General features: G+C 37.6%; 1 protein-coding gene across 1 annotated transcript in view; it reads right to left on the reverse strand.

The window, feature by feature from the left end:
- lamc1 (laminin, gamma 1) overlaps positions 1-20562 on the reverse strand; it is a 183489-nt gene that overhangs the window by 16171 nt on the left and 146756 nt on the right. The window contains exons 5-11 of the mRNA XM_039735981.1: positions 20198-20386; positions 16939-17056; positions 7825-7923; positions 5661-5797; positions 5430-5549; positions 4907-5096; positions 3547-3659 (exon numbers count right to left, since the gene is read on the reverse strand). Coding sequence (XP_039591915.1) covers positions 3547-3659; positions 4907-5096; positions 5430-5549; positions 5661-5797; positions 7825-7923; positions 16939-17056; positions 20198-20386 — 966 coding nt within the window. The remainder of the gene's footprint in view (positions 1-3546; positions 3660-4906; positions 5097-5429; positions 5550-5660; positions 5798-7824; positions 7924-16938; positions 17057-20197; positions 20387-20562) is intronic.

Consider the following 20562-nt stretch of genomic DNA (forward strand, 5'->3'; position numbering starts at 1 on the left):
ATTAATCCCAAGGGAAATTCACATAATCCAGCAGCAGTATACTGATACAAAGAAACAATATTAAATTAAATAGTAATAAAAATGAAAAGAATTAAAATAAAATTAATGTTAGCATTTACTCCCCCGGGTGGAATTGAAGAGTCGCATAGTGTGGGGGAGGAACGATCTCCTCAGTCTGTTAGTGGAGCAGGACAGTGACAAAAGTCTGTCACTGAAGCTACTCCTCTGTCTGGAGATGATCCTGTTAAGTGGATGCAGTGGATTCTTCATGATTGACAGGAGTTTGCTTAGTGCCCATCGCTCTGCCACAGATGTTAAACTGTCCAACTTTAATCCTACAATGGAGCCTGCGTTCTTAACAAGTTTGTCCAGGCGTGAGGCGTCTTTCATCTTTATGCTGCCACCCCAGCACACCACTGCGTAGAAGAGGGCACTCGCCACAACCGTCTGGTAGAACATCTGCAGCATCTTACTGCAGATGTTGAAGGATGCCAACCTTCTCAGAAAGTATAGTCTGCTCTGACCTTTCTTACATAGAGCATCAGTATTGGCAGTCCAGTCCAATTTGTCATCCAGCTGCACTCCCAGATATTTATAGGTCTGCACCCTCTGCACACAGTCACCTCTGATGATCACAGGGTCCATGAGGGGCCTGGGCCTCCTAAAATCCACCACCAGCTCCTTGGTCTTGCTGGTGTTAAGGTGTAAGTGGTTTGAGTCGCACCATTTAACAAAGTCTTTGATTAACTTTCTGTACTCCTCCTCCTGCCCACTCCTGATGCAGCCCACAATAGCAGTGTCATCAGCTAACTTTTGCACGTGGCAGGACTCGAGTCATATTGGAAGTCTGATGTATATAGATTGAACAGGACCGAGAAAGTACAGTCCCCTCGCGCCCCTGTATTGCTGCACACAATGTCAGACCTGCAGTTCCCAAGACGCACATATTGAGGTCTGTCTGTAAGATAGTCCACAATCCATGCCACAGGTGTGAATCTACTCCCATCTCAGTCAGCTTATCTCTAAGGAGCAGAGGTTGGATGGTGTTGAAGGCGCTAGAGAAGTCCAAAACATAATTCTTACAGCACCACTGCCTCTGTCCAGGTGGGAGAGGGATCGATGAAGCATATAGATGATGGCATCCTCCGCTCCCACCTTCTCCTGGTATGCGAACTGCAGAGGGTCGAGGGCGTGACGGACCTGTGGCCTCAGGTGGTGAAGCAGCAGCCGCTCCATGGTCTTCATCAGATGTGACGTCAGAGCAACAGGCCGGAAGTCATTCAGCTCACTAGGACGTGATACCTTTGGGACAGGAGTGATACAAGATGTTTTCCAAAGCCTTGGGACTCCCCTGTTCCAGGCTCAGGTTGAAGATGCGCTGTAGAGGACTCCCCAGTTCCAACGCACAGGCCTTCAGCAATCGTGGCGATACACCATCTGGACCCGCTGCTTTGCTGGCACAAAGTCTTTTCAGCTCTCTGCTCACCTGGGCTGCTGTAATTGTGGGTGGGGATGTCTCACCTATGCTGGTATCAGCAGAAGGATGGTTGGAGGATGCAGTACTCGAGGTGAGAGTGGGTTACTGTGATCAAACCTATTAAAGAAGTTGTTCATTTGGTTTGCTCTCTCCACGCCTGTCTCGATGGGGCACCCGCTCGAGCTGCAGCCAGTGATAATCTTCATCCCATTCCACACTTCCTTCATGCTGTTGTTCTGCAACTTCTGCTCCAGCTTTCTCCTGTACTGCTCTTTCGCCCTGAGCTGGACTCGAGTTCCTTCTGCACGCACTTCAGCTCATGCTTATCACCACCTTTAAAAGCCCTTTTCTTCTGGTTCAAAAGGCCCTTGATGTCACTTGTAATCCATGGCTTGTTGTTAGCATAGCAGCATACTGTTCTTACTGGAACTACAATGTCCATACAGAAGTTGATGTAATCAGTTGTGCATTCAACAGCCTCTTCAATGTTCTCACTATGTGACCTCAGCAATATATCCCAGTCTGTAGTTCCAAAGCAGTCTCTCAGAGCCTGCTCTGCCTCAGGGGACCACTTCCTGAATGAGCGTGTGGTTGTAGGTAGCGCCTCACTCTTGGTTTGTATTGAGGCTGAAGCAGAACCAGGTTATGATCTGCTTTCCCAAGCGCAGGCAGTGGGGTGGCGCTGTATGCGTCTTTAACGCTTGCATATAGTAGGTCAATAGTCCTGTTTCCCCGAGTGTTACAATCCACATACTGGGAGAAGGCAGGTAATGTTTTATCCAGCGTTACATGGTTAAAGTCTCCAGCGATTAGCACAAGTGCCTCAGGGTGCTGCGTTTGTAACTTAGCAACTGCGGAATGGATGATGTCACTCGCCATCTCCGTTCGCTTGAGGGGGGATGTAAACAATAACAGCAATCACGTGTCCAAACTCTCTGGGCAAGTAATAGGGGCGCAGACTTACGGCCAACAGTTCGATGTCCCTGCAGCAAGTGGAGATTTTAACGTTTACATGTCCTGAGTTGCACCACTTTGTATTGACATAGAGAGCAAGTCCTCCTCCTTTCTTCTTTCCACAGGTACTTGCGTCTCTGTCCGCTCTAACTGTGCTAAACCCGGGTAGCTCCACGTTAGCATCTGGGATGATAGACGTTAGCCACGTTTCACTAAAACTCAGCAAGCTGCATTCTCTGTAGGTTCTGACATTTTTCACCAGCACAGCCAGTTCGTCAATCTTATTTGGTAGTGAGTTTACATTTGCCAGGATCACAGAAGGCACCGACGGTTTATAACGCCATTTTCTCTCAAGTTGTCTCAATTTAATCTTATTTTTTATCTTTGCGCTCTCGGCTGCCCGATATCGCCTCTTCTTACCTCGTCAGGTAAATAAGGAACCACACCGGCATAAGCATTTCTTCTCAGTGCTTTAAGCTGACTACTTGAATAGGCGATTCTCGGAGTGTAACAATCCATGTCAAATAGTAAAATAGTAAAAATGTGTAAAAATGTCCAGGGAGCAATTCCACATAAAAGAAAGTGGTAGAAGTGATCAGTGAAATAGAGAAAAATAGAGATAAAAAGGTAAAAAGATAAAGTCGTATACGGAGCTGCTGGATGCGGCGCCGGAAATGATAATAAAGAACAGCTATCCAGAAGATTTTGATGGAAACCCAACAGTGTGGTCTGCAAAATATCTTACTTTGTGTGCTTATTTGAGCCTAGTTAAATGGTACTGGACAGACACAAAGTTTCAATATCATCAAAAAATATATATGAAACAACCAATTATATGGCACATCTAAAAAGCACTGCCATGTATAGGTGTTTCACAAAAACACAGCATACTAAAAGCAATCAACATAACAGAATAGTTTAACAAAATAAAATTTACAATAAAAAAAAAAAAACAAGTATAGAACAGGAATATATTAACATGATCTGTACATACTCATATGATTTTGCAAACTAATTAAATATGCTGTCATTAGAAAAACAACAGTGATTGCACTTGTGAAGAGTAATTTTAGAAAAACCTGTAGCACATAGAAGTAACTTCTGAGATAACTCACTTTTTCCACTGTAGGTGCCACGGATCTTAATAGCCGTTAAATTATGAAGCAGCTTTTGGAAGTCAGAGTGGTTAAGGCTTGGTCTCCAAGGGTAGTCAGTAACATCATGCAGCCTGTTTGTAACCAAATAGGGCAAAGCAGTTAGATTCATGAAAAGCTAAGAGATGTTTCAAAGTATTTTAAAGTTAAGCAATTCACATTTTGATGAAGGTGTTTAGATTTAAAGCAAAAACAAAGATTCTTTATCTAGAAACAAAACAATATCTAATATTTATTCCCCAAAATTTTAAGATATTTTCTCAGGCCAGTTTTTCTGCTTTTATTACCTACTTTTATAGTCTCTGAAGAACAGGAAAAAACTTCCAATACAAGAGCTGTTTAGATGGCTTCTATGCTACATCTTTAGTAAAATGGGGGTTTTAACTGTGATTCTGCTTAATTTTTTCTACAAAAAAAGCACTAAAGCACATGTAACACTGTTGGTTGTCTTTATGTACTAGCACCTTAGTTTGAACACTGCTATTTTTATGGCAGTGGAAAGGGCTCTCTGCTGCTCAGAGACAGAAAGAAAGAAGCCCACTGTAGCAGACTGAATCCTTGTGGTCAGTGGTGTAGATAGGCTGTCTCAGTCAATATGAGACATGATCCAGAAGTAAAACCAATAAGCGCATATGAGAGAAGCAAAATGACATGCCATGGGAGAACACATGCCAGATTCCCAAAGACGTCAATGGGCTTGCATTGCAGCATATTCCAAAGATGCCTGTCCTTGCCTTACAGTAGTAGTATTTCAAATACCATTTACAAAGACACCCTCACACAAAATAAAACAATGATTCAGAGAGAACAGATTTAAAATGTGAGACAAATTTGTTCTCAGTTTCTTCTTCTGATTTTTTCTATTTACCATACTTTTTATTCTGAATTCTAACAAACAATAGAGATCTGAAAATATTGGTCTCTGTAAAGACAGGGGCACACTTGTATGTTACTTTCTTGTTTATCCTTTTTTTTGTATACTTCATTGCACCAGAACACAAACTTGGGAAATCAGTCTTCAGTGATTGAAAACAGTGATAGTCGTTAAACAGCTCTTAGCTATTTGAAAAAGATGGCAGAAAGGCTTGCTGTACCTGTTCCCCTTGTAAGAATAATGACAAGGAGTCTAGTTTATTGTAAGTTAGAGATGTCCTGGGTCCTTTAAATAAAGACCCATCACACTGTGACATACTGTATCTAGAAAATTTATATTTATACGTATCAGAGATGCTGGAAAATAAACTCTTAATATTTGTTGTATACTGTCTTATGGAATGGAACACATTTTCACTTTGTAGATATTACATTATACGATACTCACCTGAAAACGTAAGTCTGCTTGTTCTCATTAGGATAAGAGTTACCCTGAGCAATAAGAGGTACAGCAACATGCAATCCAGCCCCTTCCAGCACTACATCCTCAGCAGACAGGCGTGTATCAATGCGCTCTACACGGAAGCTGAAAGTGATGTTCTGACCATAACTAAGCTCATGGTTTCCCAAAAATTTATCTATAAAAAAAATGTAGTTATTTTTGTGTCAATAGTCAACCTTCTAATATATGTATGTACATACACATACCTACACATACTGTATACATACATGCACTTAAATATAATGTACACAAATATTTCTTTTTTTTAGATGTGTGCAGCTTTTCGAAACACTATAACAACAATGATTTTAATATAGACAGAATGAGTATAAAGGTTTGTCATTGACTACATTAAGTGGGAAAGTTTGAAAATAGTATTTGGGAATATAAATAACTTAGTGTTTAGAAATAATCAAATTAGATCCATTCGTAAGTATTACTAACGTTTTATAAAGCAAGATGCAACTACCTGGTGCAATAAAGTAAATGGGGGTGTAATCATCAGATTTTAAAGATATCTCCCGACTGGTGGACCACTGAACTAATACTTCTGATCCATCACGCTGCTCCGCTCTCCAGCCTTCAGCATCTAGAAGAATATACAGAAATATTCAGTATTTTCATGCACTGATTTTTGATTAATTCTCAGTCCCACTATATATTCAAATACTACTGAAAAACAAGCTAAAAAATGAGTTACCTATGTCAAAGGTGGATGTAATCTTATAAACGCTGTAGCCACTTGCACTCTCACAGACAGAAGAATGATGATAGCAAAAGCAGGCAGTGCAGCCTTGAGGGTTCAGTGGGTCCAAGTTGAAATAGCCCAGCTTGCATCTAAGAAAATCCAGTAATTCTTATCCATTAAACTTATACAAATTTCAGCTAAAACTAAACAAAATGAGAACAAAAGGAAGTAATGAACCAGTACAATGGTGAACACTACTGACTACACCATTAACATTGAAAAGGTTTTTCAAAAAACAGCTGAAAAATCACTTAGGAGGAAGATCTATACCAAACATTATTAGAAATCATAATTAAAGACAAAAAATAAAAAAATTAGGAAATGTACAGCTGGTTTGGTAGAAGAAAAATAAATTAACACTATCATATATTGAAAATATAATATGAAAGGTTTATAGACAAAAACAGATCTACTCAATGTTTACTCAAAATTATGTTCATACGGCTAAGATTTTTGAGGGTCCTAATATTTTTGTGACCTAATAAGGTCATCCATTCAGCAATGTAACATACCGTAAGGCCTTTTTACTGCAGAGTCCATAATTATTTATGAACTCGATGAGGCTTCCTATAACATCAGCAAATGTTCAGAAGGATGTTATGAAAGAAAGTCAATGCAACTATTAGGAGTATTTAGGAAATGCAGTCTAATCTGGTCTTAGGGCATTGATTGCTTCTAGTTATTTTTTTCCAGCTAAGTTAAATAAGACGTCTTATAATTCCCAAAATAGATGATAGCATTTACCATCTACTTTTACACAGTTCTGCTTTACCCAGTAAAATAGTTTATTTACTTGCAACTTTTACATGGTATTAGGAAAATTAAACATCACACTAAACTCAACCAAATAGAAAGTTTACCTGCTAAGGCATAGATTATAACTGAACAAAAATGCCACCTAGTAGCGTGGAAATTTTGAAACACCAACTCCAATTTTATTTTGGAATGTTATTTATAATCTACACATTCATCCAAATTAATTGTTTTCCTTCTACTAAAATTTGAAACAGCATTCACAAGTGGTTATGCTATTATGCTGTCAAGCTATGCACAAATCATGCATATTAATTTCTGAAACTGCACATTAACTAGGTAAAGTTGGCAATAACAGCAGTGTTACAGTTAATTTGTGTGTCAGTGTCATCTATAAACATAATCCTTATTTTTCAAGAAAAAATGGGCGGGTTTGAAAATGTTACCTTTGTTATACTTAGCTTCTTATAAGTTAAAGAACCACCATGAGTTTTTATCTGTCCCCTTGTTTTATTAAGAACTTATTTTAAGGTAACAACCATGATCCACTTAATTTAAAAAACTTCAACCATGTCACATCTTAGTCTCCTTTTGTCAAACTAAAAAAGTTCAACTCTTTCAATCATCCCCTAAAATTCATGCCTTGCAATCCTGGGATCAACATAATGCTCTTATTTTGAATGTATCTAGTGCTGCTGTGTCTTTTTTGTAGCTTTTAACCAAAGCTGTACACAGTACTAAAGGTGAGTGTGTTATAAAGCTTAGGCCAAACCTCCCTATGTGTGTAATGCAAAGTTGACTGAATGAGCGACTCACTCCAAAAACACTGTTTCCCTTTCAGTTAAAAAGGTGAAATTTGGCAGAACTGTAACTGTACATCTAGGTCTGTAGATATCTACTAAGAAAGGACATTTGATATATCAATATTTAGGGGAAATAAAAAACAACCCTGTAACAGAAAAGCTAAATACCCCAAAATCTCAAAAATGCTTTGACTGAAATTTGTTAATGTTATAGAAAATTGAAAATTGAACTAAACAATATTAGCCCCAATTAAAAAAAAAATAAAACCTACAAATTTTGCATACAGAAAAATCATGAGTAAGTTATATAGTACTTCTGATACACCTGATTAACTAATGGCAATATAACAGAGGCCAATTGTTTTAGAAAGTCTCCCAGGTGAAGCCGGGTAACAGAGCTACTCAAGTTATGTAACATAATGTTGTGTTAGTCGTCTTAATGGCTTCTAAACACTGTCTGGATGTAGATAGGTAACAAGTCCATTTAGACTCGTAAGATCTTTGCATAAGATGCACTTTCAAGTTTTAGGCACCCCCTAAGCCTAGTTTTCCAACAATACCTGTCACAGCTGAAGCCCTCCACATTGTCTTTACATTGGCACTGTCCAGTATTTACATCACATTCTTGGGTACTTCCAGAAGGATTGCAAGAGCAGGGTCTGAAAACAAACCATAAATCGTCAATAACACAACTCTCTTCTCATTCTAAAAACCACCTACCAAAGAAAATTGTTTTATTCAAAATGAAGTTTGCAGTCATTTTAAGGCTATTAAGAATATGAGCTTTTTTACCTCATATGAGTCTGTCAACACTTTTTGGAATAAATTACGAGTAAAAGGACGAAACTGAGGTTGACCACAACATATTCAAGAAATTTTTACTCAGGCACAGGATGCATAGGCAGCCAAAGTCAGAATAGCTAATGAGTGTTAACCGAGTATCTCATTTATGTATTTACAGCTACTAAGTGGCCTGGCTGAACTGAACCAAACTCAGTGCCTGAAATAATATCAGAAACAGATATGTGTGTTATCTTGAACTGTAAGATAATACTTACGGGGAGTTCTTGCTTCTTATTTTTACTTTACATCATGATCAGTTTTTTCATCAAAAAACATTATGTTCTATTGATTTTTCACTGTTTCTTTTATTGTTTTTATTCAGTCATCAAAAATCATTCAATTTAGTGTATTTAAAATAGTGTTTTATAGTCATTGTGACATAAAGAACACTGTGTTTCACAATACTGTTGCTGGCCATAAGCAACCTAGTTAAGCATATTCTCTTAACACTACTTCATGACGTTTTCACACATAAATTATTATTAAGAAATAATAAAATAAACAAAACTACTGTTTGTGAGATACAAGATACACAGCAACAATTGGTATAGTCTTTTAACGCATTTTAAAATGGTGTTAAACACCTTAGTCATTTTTTGATTAATCTGCTAGCAACAAGCGCTATTCATTTCACTTTGCAGTTTGATCTTATTTTTTTTGCAATGAACACCTAGGTAACAGAAGCACATTCTTTTCGAGCATACAATTACAACAGAGAACACAAAAAAGACTATCAATCTATGCATCCATCAGTTTTTTAAGAAGGTTATCCACTTTAGCATTGTGGATGACAAGAACTTTATCCCACCAGAACAGGGATGATGCTTTTTAAATATAATGACATTTGGACTGTAGGTGTTTTTTTTTTTTTGGAGGAGAAAATTTAAAATTTTATGAAACTTGCATTGTTTACCTTATGGCTTATACCACTTTTACCAGTTACCAAATTGAGTATTAATAGTAACTTGGAAATGCATGCATTTCAGATGAACCACCACAAATATATTTATAAAACACAAATAATAATACAATACCATCTAAATCCATATACAAAATATACAGGGAACAGGCAAAGCCCACGATTTGTAAGGGCTGTTGTCTTCACCTTAGCTTGAGGGAGGTTTTACATGACTTAAGACACAAAAATAAACATTTACACCACAGAACTCTGAATATTTTCATTCATATTAAATGTTCTATCAGACTGTTTACATTTATATTTGTATGTGACATGTATGATACATGTATTTACAATGGTAATGTTCTGAAAAACCGGCATGTGCAAATGAACTACTGCATTTTATTCTATTTATTTATTCTAATAACAAATATAACTGTACAAAGCAATAGAATTGGCATACGAGTGATTATTTTACTTTTAAAGTCCTATGCAGTCATGTAAACAAAGAAAATTTTGATTAATATGAAGTTGACAAATTGAGGTTACTTCAACTTCGGTGTACGCAAGTTAGAAGGTGTAACATATGGGAATAAATCAGTCTGGATTTGTACCAAGACCACTGCTTTCTAATGTTTGCACAAAGAGGGATTTATGAAACCTCTTCTTTCAATACTTCCGTGTCAAAGCACATACTTTCAAGCTACCAATACTAGTAAAACAACATACTAAATATGTGTACTGAGCTGGAGCACAACTGGTATAGGCAGTGTGGTGTAGTGGTTAAGGCTTCAGACTTCAAACCATAAGGTTGCGGATTCAAATCCTGCTACTGACACTGTATGACCATGAGCAAGTCACTTCACCTTCTTGCGCTCCAATTGAAAAACAAAGGAAATCTAACCAATCTCAAATGTTCTAAGCCACCTTGGATAAAGGCATCATACAAATAAATAAAAATGACAGCATTTTGGCCCACACAAAACCTTTTAAGAATAATTAATTTGTTAGTGTGTCTGACTATACTTAGTGATTGCATACCTTTAAATTTTAAGTGCTGGAGCAGGACACTAAACAATCACATGGTGTTTTACTTCATGAGAATCATTTGTATTAATTCAGTTATATTTGTGAATGTTGCCTGGATTAAATCATTACTGCCTCTCCAACAAAGTGAATTTAAACATGCTGCCTCCCTATGAATCACTAGAAGTATAAGAGGCTCTGTACATAATTTTGCAATTGTTCTCATTATACAAAAGTACATTGTTTGAACTTAAAGGGTCAAAATATAAATAATATATACAGGGTCAATATATAAATAATGTCTCTTTTTTGGACTTCAGCAGTAAAAGAATCAGTGGCAGACATCTTACTCTCAACGTGAGATGCAGACTGCTGTTTGCAAGGATGTTTAAGAAGTTTGATTATTCTCACACAACTATGCTCAAGTTTGAGCAAAATAAAACTTGCTGTTTTGTCAAAGGCCATTAACCAAAGGTCAGTGTACTAAACACAGTGGGCAGAGGAATATAAAGCATCAATACTGCAACTGACAGTGACAGGAAAGTGATGCACATTAATGAAACCTATACTTCAGATTTCTCAGAGAACATTAATGGCAACCTTATTTTGTATTTTGGCTGTAGTGCTTTCATGTTGTAAACAGTGCCATTAGAAAGCATTCAGCTCCCTATATTTGGTTTGTTGCAGCCTTATGCTGAAATTGTTTAAATTCATTGGCCAAAAACACATTTAATACCCCAGAATGACAAAGTAAAACTAGGATTTCAGAAGCTTTTGAAAATTTGTGAAAAATAAACAAATATCACATTGAATCAAGAATTCAAACTCTTTGCTATGATACTTGAAATGTTGGTTTAAGCGCATCACATTCTATTGATTATTGTTGTTTCTACACCTCATTTGCAGTACACCTGTGGTCAATTCAATTGAATGCACATGACTAGAAAAGGCACACACCTGTCTGTTTCGGGTTCCACTGCTGAAAATGTGTATCAGAGCAAAATACAAGCCACAAGGTTGAAAGAATTGCCTGCAGAACTTAGAAACAAGACTATTTCAAGGCACAGACATGGGGAAGGCTACAAAAAATCAATGCAGCATTGAAGGTTTCCAAGAGTACAGCAGCCTCCACAATTCTTAAATGGAATAACAACCATAACTCTTCTGAGCCAAACCGAAACAACTGAGGGAAAACCTTGGTAAGTGGGGTGAACAAGAATCTCTTGCTGAGATTCAGGGAACCTATGTAGAGATAGGAGAAAAATCCAGAAGGACAACCACCACTGCAACACTCTACTAATCTGGATTGTTTTGTAGAGTGTCCAAACAACACTTAAAAGCCCACTCAGAGGTTGTAAAAAGGCAGCTAAATGACTGTTAGACTATGATAAATCAAATTTTCTGGTATGAGGTGTCCAATGCTGACAGCTTGGCCTCAGTTCCAAATGTAACATCTGGAGGAAACCAGGCACTGCTCATAACCTGTGCAATACCATTCCAACATTGAAGCCTGATGGTGGCAGCATCATGCTGTGTAGTTATTTTCAGTGGTAGACTAGGTTTACCTCAACCCTGACTAAACAGAGCAAAGTGAAGAGAGAACCTTAATAAAAACCTACTTCAGAGCACTCAGGACAGACTGGCTAAAGGATCTACCTTGCAACAGGGTAACCGTAACCCCAAAGCAAAGACAATATAGGAATGGCTTAGGCTCAAGTCTCTGAATGTTCAAGTTGCCCAGACAGATCCCAATTTGAACCTAATTAAACATGTCTGGAGAGACCTAAAAACATCTGTCTGCTGATGGTCTCTTTCCAACATGACAGAGCTTGAGAGGATCTACAGAGAAGAACAGCAGAAAATCTCCAAATACAGATGTGTAAAGCTTTTCGAATTATACCCAAGAAGATTCTAGGCTGCAATTACTGCCAGTGGTGCTGAATAAAGGATCTGAATACTTGTGTCAAAGTGATGTTTCAGTTTTGAATTTTTATTTCATAATTCATGGAATCCATGATATCATGTATTCTAACAATGTTCCCAGGGCCTTTGGAGGAAAAACAGCCCCACAACATCACAGAACCTCCACCATACTTCACAGTTGGGACAAGGTTCTTTTCATTACAGTCATCCTTATTTTTACAGTAAACCACCTTTGTGTGTTTATTGCCAAAGAGTTAGATTTTTGTTTTATCAGACCATAGCATACAGTTCTAGTCAAAGCTGTAGTGATGTTTAACAAACTCCAGGTGCTTGTGTTTTTGTATAACTGACAGAAAAGGCTTCTTTCTCGCACACCTTCCAAATAATCTGTTGGCATGGAGGTGCCGGTGGTTTTGGAAACATGGATAACTTCAAGATTTTACTTTTTCTTGCAATTCTCCAACAGTGATCCTTTAAGATATCATTGCCTCTTTTACCATCCTTCTCACTGTATGTGTGGGTAAAATAATCTTGGCTTCTCTTCCGGGGAAGTTTGTCACTGTTCCACTTTTTTTTTTTATTGCCCTAAGTGTAGAAATGGACATTTTTTTATAACCATTCCCTGAGTTATGAAGGGCAACACACTTCGCCCTCATTTGGATTGAGTGTTCTCTTTTCTTTGTCATGGTGATGGTTAGCTAAGGAAATTTGATCCTGTGTCTCCTCACATTTGTATCCCAGTTAATCAGGAAGTTGATTTCAGCTGGAAACTTAATGTCCAATTTAAATGGGAAACATGCTTCAGTTACATTGTTTCACATTAATTTCCAAGGGTGCCAACAATTGTGGCACATGTGGTTTTGTTAAAAATGTTTATTTCTTGATGAGGGCTTTTCTTTGAATTAACTTCTTTGAATTTCAATTAAAAGTCAGATGTTTCTCATTTTTTCAGTGTCGAGATGGTGGTTCTTCAAACTGTGATTTTTTTTGTAACCCTTTTTACATGGGGTGCCAATAACAGTGGAGAGCACTGTAGGTTTATGAAAAATGTGGTATGTCAAATTTCAGGTTTATTTTAAAAAGATGCAATCCCAATACAGAAGACATTTCAGAAATGCTCAAGATTTCAGTGATTTGATTATCCGAGTTAGAGAGGATATGGAGTTAAAAAAGTATAAACACCAATTGCAAAAGGACTACAATGGAGTCTAAAATAAACATGTAGTCTAAAATAAATGTGACCAACACCCATACTGAAGTTGTGAAATGCATACTAAAGCTGAACCACAGGAGTATAACAACTGCAACAAAGAATTGATTAGATAGATGGATAGAATTCTTTATTGTCATTATGTATACACATAATGACATTTTTGTTGGTAGGACTCGGCTTCAAGGCAGAATACTTAAATACACAATACAATATAAATAATAAAATAACCATAAGTATAAAAGACAACAGCAATAAAACATCATCAAGTCCAGACTTTTCCTGAGGTAGTACGCCTGCAAAGACCAGTGATCTGCGTGCGTGGGTTTGCAGGAGAGGAAAAAGAGTGTGTGTGCTTGATTACAAGGGAAAGTGCGTGTGTATGTCTACAGGGGGGCAGGTTTGGGATAGATGTAGATGTATGTGTGTGTATCAGCAGGGGCAGATGGACTTCACAGCTTCCGGCATATACAGAATCCAAGTCTAGGAGAAGACTTCACCCGATCCCCTGTGTTGTTCTCACCACTTGTGCCAAGTCCTTTCTGTCCTGTGCAGCTGCTGTACCACACTGTCATACTGAGACAAAGAATGCTTTCTATAGCTGATCTGTAGAGGTTTGTGAGCAACCGAGAGGAGAATCCAGCATGTCTCATCTTTCTGAGAAAGATGAGTCTGTGTTGGGCCTTCTTTACCAGGTGAGATGTGCTCAAAGACCAGGTCAGATCCGATGTGATGTGGATACCTAAGAACTTGATATGGTTCACATACATTACAGCCTCCTCATGTATGAATATAGGAGCATGTTCAGTTCTTTTGGACCTCCTATAGTCCACAATGACCTCTTTTGCCTTGCTGGTGTTCAATATGAGGTTGTTGGCTGAGCACCACAGTGCTAGGTGTTGTAGCTCCTCTCCCTAATGAGTCTCATCACTGTCTGATATGAGACCCACCACAGTTGTATCATCCGCAAACTTCACAACCATATTTGGTGCATGGATGGCAGAGCAATCGTGCGTAAATAACGGGAAGAAGGCTGGGCTGAGCACACAACCCTGTGGCGTGCCTGTGTTCAGAACAAGTGTGGCTGATGTACAATCTTCAGTTCTAACCACCTGAGGTCTGTTGGTGAGAAAGTCCCTGATCCAGAGACAACAATGTGGACAGACCCAGATTATGAAGCTTTTGTACCAGCTTGTCTGGGATGACGGTGTTAAAACGCTTAACTAAAATCAATGAATAGCACCCTAACATAAGTGCTGGGGTACTGCAGATGAGTCAGGGCTGTGTGAAGTGCTATTGAGACGGCATCCTCTGTAGATCTGTTCCTCCTATAGGTGAACTGATGGTTGTCAATCATAGGTGGAAGTTACTGTACAAAACAGAGTTGGCATCCTTGATGTACTTTAGGATGATTCTCTCAAAGCACTTCATTATTACTGGGGTCAGCCACAGGGCGGCAATCATTAAGGTAGGTGACCGCTGATTTTTTAGGCTTTGGTACAATAGTGGATGATTTGAGGCAGACAGGGACCATTGCAAGTTGTAGAGAAAGGATGAAAACATCCAGAAAGACTCCAGCCAATTTATCAGCACATAGTTTCAGTGTCTTACCCCACACCTTATCTGATTACTGCTCTAGAAATCCAATGTTAGGGAGATCTAAGAATAACTACCCAATGCACTTTATTGGGCTAGGTTCAAAAATTTTGCTTTTGGACTCTCTCAGGGGTTTGAATCTATCAATGCAAATATTTTAAGTATGTCTTCGTTACTAAACTATTTTCCAATTACCTGGTTCTGCTAGAGTATTCATCATCAAATATGACAAGTACCAGGACAAAGAAATTATATTATGTGGTACCAAAGATGAGAGAGAAATTCTACACAAGAATAATCAGACCAATATGTTTCAGAACATTTCTCCATAAACGGTTAAAAAAAAAAGAGGTGTAATAGTACTACAATACGAAATAGTTAACCAGCAACTGCATGTTGGATATTCACAATGATCTAATTCATCCAGTTAATTAAAAATGGCATCTAAACCTTACATGTACACAAAACATACCAGACCATTCATAGAAATCATTGAAATACATTCTGCTAAACTTGTTTCAAATCTAAATATAAGACTGATAAAGGATATACTGTATAAAGAAAACCCAAATGGATGTGTAGTAGTAAGCAGATAATAATTCTGCTATAAATTTGAAAAGATAGAGGAAAATAAGAAAAAATGCAAATTATTTTGAGTATTAATATCAGTAATTGCTTTTAATGATGCATAAGGGTCATATTTACTCTTATTTATTTTATTATATTTTTATTCATCTAATTCACTTGTCTATGGAGTTTGTGTTTATTTTTTTTATCTTTCCTTGTGCCTGATCTGTTTTTTAACACATACCCTCCATAGTTTCTAACCATTCTTCTCTTCTATTTCAGGTCAGAAATAAAGGATATTTATTATTTTTGTGGTAGGAAAAAAAGAGCTTTAGTTTTATATGATTCTATGTGACTCCATACATAATATATATATATATATATTTTTTTTTTACAGTGTCATTTTGTTACCCTGTGTATTTTCTTTGTATATTTTTTCTCTATTACTTAGTAACTCATTAACAACTTACTAATGTTACCATTCTATTTCAAACAATGATGATGAATAACCAAAATTGCCCACAGCTGAGCTCTGTAAGACAATTGGTACTGCAAGTGCAAAATGGTTTGGGGCTGCTGGTGCTGCTAAAATTGCATTGAACATGAAACATTACTTACTGTATGCTTAATTGTTCTGAATACTTACTCAATTCAAATTTTATCAAATTAATAAAAGATGCTGGCACCCTGCCCGGGGTTTGTTTCCTGCCTTGCGCCCTGTGTTGGCTGGGATTGGCTCCAGCAGACCCCCCCGTGACCCTGTAGTTAGCATATAGCGGTTTGGATAATGGATGGATAATAAAAGATGCATTCTCATGATCTCTCTTCCTTAGTGTATTAAATGCTCTCAGTGCAGTGTGGGTGATTGTTGTTTCAAGATTCTGTTGTATGGCTTTACTTATCTCAAATAAATGTGTCAAAAGGCTGATCAAACATTTTTTTTCCAGTCTAGGTCAGATAGGAAAGTGCCCAGAACTGATCAGTGCAGTGGGTTTCTAGATTAAAGGTTGACATTAACCACTAAATGGATGATTGATCACTCCCATGCTTGTCAGGGGTGCCATAGCAGAGGGACCAGCAGTTGCTAAGTAAAAGCATCTCAGCTTGTTACAAGGCTGTTAGTCTCAGGGGCTGGAAGAGGCTAGAGGCTGCACTTGAGTATGAGTAATACTCCATGTTGGGTCACTTCTATGTGATGTATTGAAACCTATATACGAGATAAGAGCCACACAAATGCACCTTGTTAAAACATATGCACACTCTACCCCAGATTCCCAAACTATCAGGATGAAACAGAATATCTGAATACATAACTTAAATCTTAAAGATTATGCAGTTTAGCCAATGCGTCTGTAAACATGCAAATTACACACCTTTATATCTGCATATCACTCTCAAAGAGCAGACATTATACAAATTTAGATATTAATTATTCATGTGAAACATTTGAGTAGAATATGAATCAGAACACGTAATACACTTCCCACAACAATACGATTGGACTGAGATGACTTGAAAATTGATGTTTGCACATATGGTTTAGCGATTCTCTGTGCAAGTGTAAACCAATCCTCATGCAATTAACAACTCCATTTGCCTCATCGAGCTTACCTACAACCAGCCTCTGTGAGTGAGTGATATCCTGGCTGGCAATGATCACATTTCTCTCCCATCACTCCTGCTTTACAACTGCAACGCCCGTAGATATCGCACTGTGTGCTCAAGGACCCTGAAGAGTAATAATTGCAAATTATATTTTCAAACAACAGTTAATAATTTACACTGTATGTAATATAAACTGAAAGCCTCTAACACTCTAAAAAATATTATCAAAGTGTAGTTATATACATACACTTAGGATATGAACAAAAATATGATTATTGTGTATTACAGAAGATCAGGTATGGCATATCCTTAACTTTAAGATGACCCATTAGTTTTTGCAGTTTAATTATATTCTTAAGTGCTACTTGAAATATCACATCTTCACTGCCAATACTGTTTTGATGTTACTTAGACAAATAACTACTTCTGTTGCCTCATAATTGCAGGGCCCCGTGTTCAATTTCTATTCCATTAGCTCATCTTGTGGACTTTGCACATTTGTCCTTTGGGTGTTTCTAGGTAATAATGTTTCCTCCATATACCTGGTGGGTTAAACGCTGATTACATATTGAACCAATATGAGTATGTGAATTTCATGAGAAAGACGTGTATTCCATCCCGAGTTTATTCTTACTTCTCTGATTAAAATGGAATTTTTCATAATGGCTTCTTTTAAATGAATCCTTTATTCAAAAGTTCTAGTCAGACAACAATATTCTGTTATTTCGCAGCATTCATACACTGCATATTTCAGTAGTGGTTATATAGTCTACATCCATTAGACTATACATTGTGATTATATACATATAGTCCTGCTGGGATTTGTTGCACTTGGGATGTGCAAACACTTGGTGAAAAGACATTGTTTTTCTAAATATAGGCTGGTAGGAGGATTTCGCCCAATTCAGACACTGGATATACCAAACCTGAATTCAGTACTATATGTTAGCAGAATGCAAATTATTAATCATTTTAATAAAATTATACTATAATCTGGACATAGCTAGATTGGTAGATTTTAAAATTAATTTCATATTTTTTTATACTTTCCTAAAAATCATAATAATCCACATGCAATGCACAGAGGATGTGAAAAGAATTCTGCAATGAATATTAATTAAAATACATTTAGTACTCCTGATAATTTAAATGTTGAGCCTTTTTAAAAAAAAAAACGGATTCAGCGCTATAGGTGGCAGAAAGACAGATGTGAAAAATAAACTTAGCCAGAAATATTGATGGGACCACCTGCAGAGAAATACAGTGGTTTGAAAAAATATTTGCCCCCTTCCTGATTTCTTATTCTTTTGCATGTTTGTCACACAAAATGTTTCTGATCATCAAACACATTTAACCATTAGTCAAATATAACACAAGTAAACACAAAATGCAGTTTTTAAATGATGGTTTTATTATTTAGGGAGAAAAAATCCAAACCTACATGGCCCTGTGTGAAAAAGTAATTGCCCCCTGAACCTAATAACTGGTTGGGCCACCCTTAGCAGCAATAACTGCAATCAAGCGTTTGCGATAACTTGCAATGAGTCTTTTACAGCGCTCTGGAGGAATTTTGGCCCACTCATCTTTGCAGAATTGTTGTAATTCAGCTTTATTTGATGGTTTTCTAGCATGAACCGCCTTTTTAAGGTCATGCCATAGCATCTCAATTGGATTCAGGTCAGGACTTTGACTAGGCCACTCCAAAGTCTTCATTTTGTTTTTCTTCAGCAATTCAGAGGTGGATTTGCTGGTGTGTTTTGGGTCATTGTCCTGTTGCAGCACCCAAGATCGCTTCAGCTTGAGTTAAAGAACAGATGGCTGGACATTCTCCTTCAGGATTTTTTTGGTAGACAGTAGAATTCATGGTTCCATCTATCACAGCAAGCCTTCCAGGTCCTGAAGCAGCAAAACAACCCCAGACCATCACACTACCACCACCATATTTTACTGTTGGTATGATGTTCTTTTTCTGAAATGCTGTGTTCCTTTTACGCCAGATGTAACAGGACATTTGCCTTCCAAAAAGTTAAACTTTTGTCTCATCAGTCCACAAGGTATTTTACCAAAAGTCTTGGCAATCATTGAGATGTTTCTTAGCAAAATTGAGACAAGCCCTAATGTTCTTTTTGCTTAACAGTGGTTTGCGTCTTGGAAATCTGCCATGCAGGCCGTTTTTGCCCAGTCTCTTTCTTATGGTGGAGTCATGAACACTGACCTTAATTGAGGCAAGTGAGGCCTGCAGTTCTTTAGACGTTGTCCTGGGTTCTTTTGTGACCTCTCGGATGAGTCGTCTCTGCACTCTTGGGGTAATTTTGTCGGCCTGCCACTCCTGGGAAGGTTCACCACTGTTCCATGTTTTTGCCATTTGTGGATAATGGCTCTCACTGTGGTTCATTGGAGTCCCAAAGCTTTAGAAATGGCTTTATAACCTTTACCAGACTGATAGATCTCAATTACTTCTGTTCTCATTTGTTCCTGAATTTCTTTGGATCTTGGCATGATGTCTAGCTTTTGAGGTGCTTTTGGTCTACTTTTCTGTGTCAGGCAGCTCCTATTTAAGTGATTTCTTGATTGAAACAGGTGTGGCATTAATCAGGCCTGGGGGTGGCTACGGAAATTGAACTCAGGTGTGATACACCACAGTTAGGTTATTTTTTAACAAGGGGGCAATTACTTTTTCACACAGGGCCATGTAGGTTTGGATTTATTTTCTCCCTAAATAATAAAAACCATCGTTTAAAAACTGCATTTTGTGTTTACTTGTGTTATATTTGACTAATGGTTAAATGTGTTTGATGATCAGAAACATTTTGTGTGACAAACATGCAAAAGAATAAGAAATCAGGAAGGGGGCAAATAGTTTTTCACACCACTGTATGTACTACAAATGACCTCCTTATGATTCTAGTTATCACTATACAAGAAACACAATGAAAGAGAAAAAGTCTGTATAAAGAACATAAACCAGAAACAGTGCAAAATCATATTTCAGTGTCACTGACATTTGCAATAAATAACTTATTTTCTCGAATGGTAGAAACCAGTAAAACTGCAGTTTGCCTAGATGCAAGCATATTTGTGAAAAGGTTTCATGAAAGCCATATGAATAGACATGAGAACCTTTATATTTGGCCCTAATATAAAACTGCAGATCCTTGAATTATTTTCAGTCTTTCCTTGTCCAGCAGACCTGTCAGAGTTTATCTAAAAACTACTTGTACAAAGTAGCTTGGCTGACAGCTCAGCCGGGCTGAGTGTTACTCACCAACTGGATTACAGCTGCAGGATAGACAACGCCCATCTCCTCCTTGCCTGTAGTAGTTGTCACGGCAGCGTTCACAGTTTGGACCATCTGTGTTATCAGCACAGTTCACACATCGGCCTCCATGACCAGTTTCACGGTAAAGGTCTGGGTCAAATTTACATTCACGAGAGTTTCCATTACAGTTGCATTCTATAAAAAGTGAAGCACAGAAAAAACACATTAAATGTTTTACCACATAAATGTACATAAATATTTTTTAATATTTAAATCATATCTGGAGAGTTAAAATATGCTCCTGATTTGTAATTATATTATAATCTCCAAAACTCACTTGCATATTAGGGTTTTTTATTTTGGGAAATGGT

The sequence above is a fragment of the Polypterus senegalus genome, chromosome 14 (assembly GCF_016835505.1).
Source record: "Polypterus senegalus isolate Bchr_013 chromosome 14, ASM1683550v1, whole genome shotgun sequence".
Lineage (NCBI taxonomy): Eukaryota > Metazoa > Chordata > Cladistia > Polypteriformes > Polypteridae > Polypterus > Polypterus senegalus.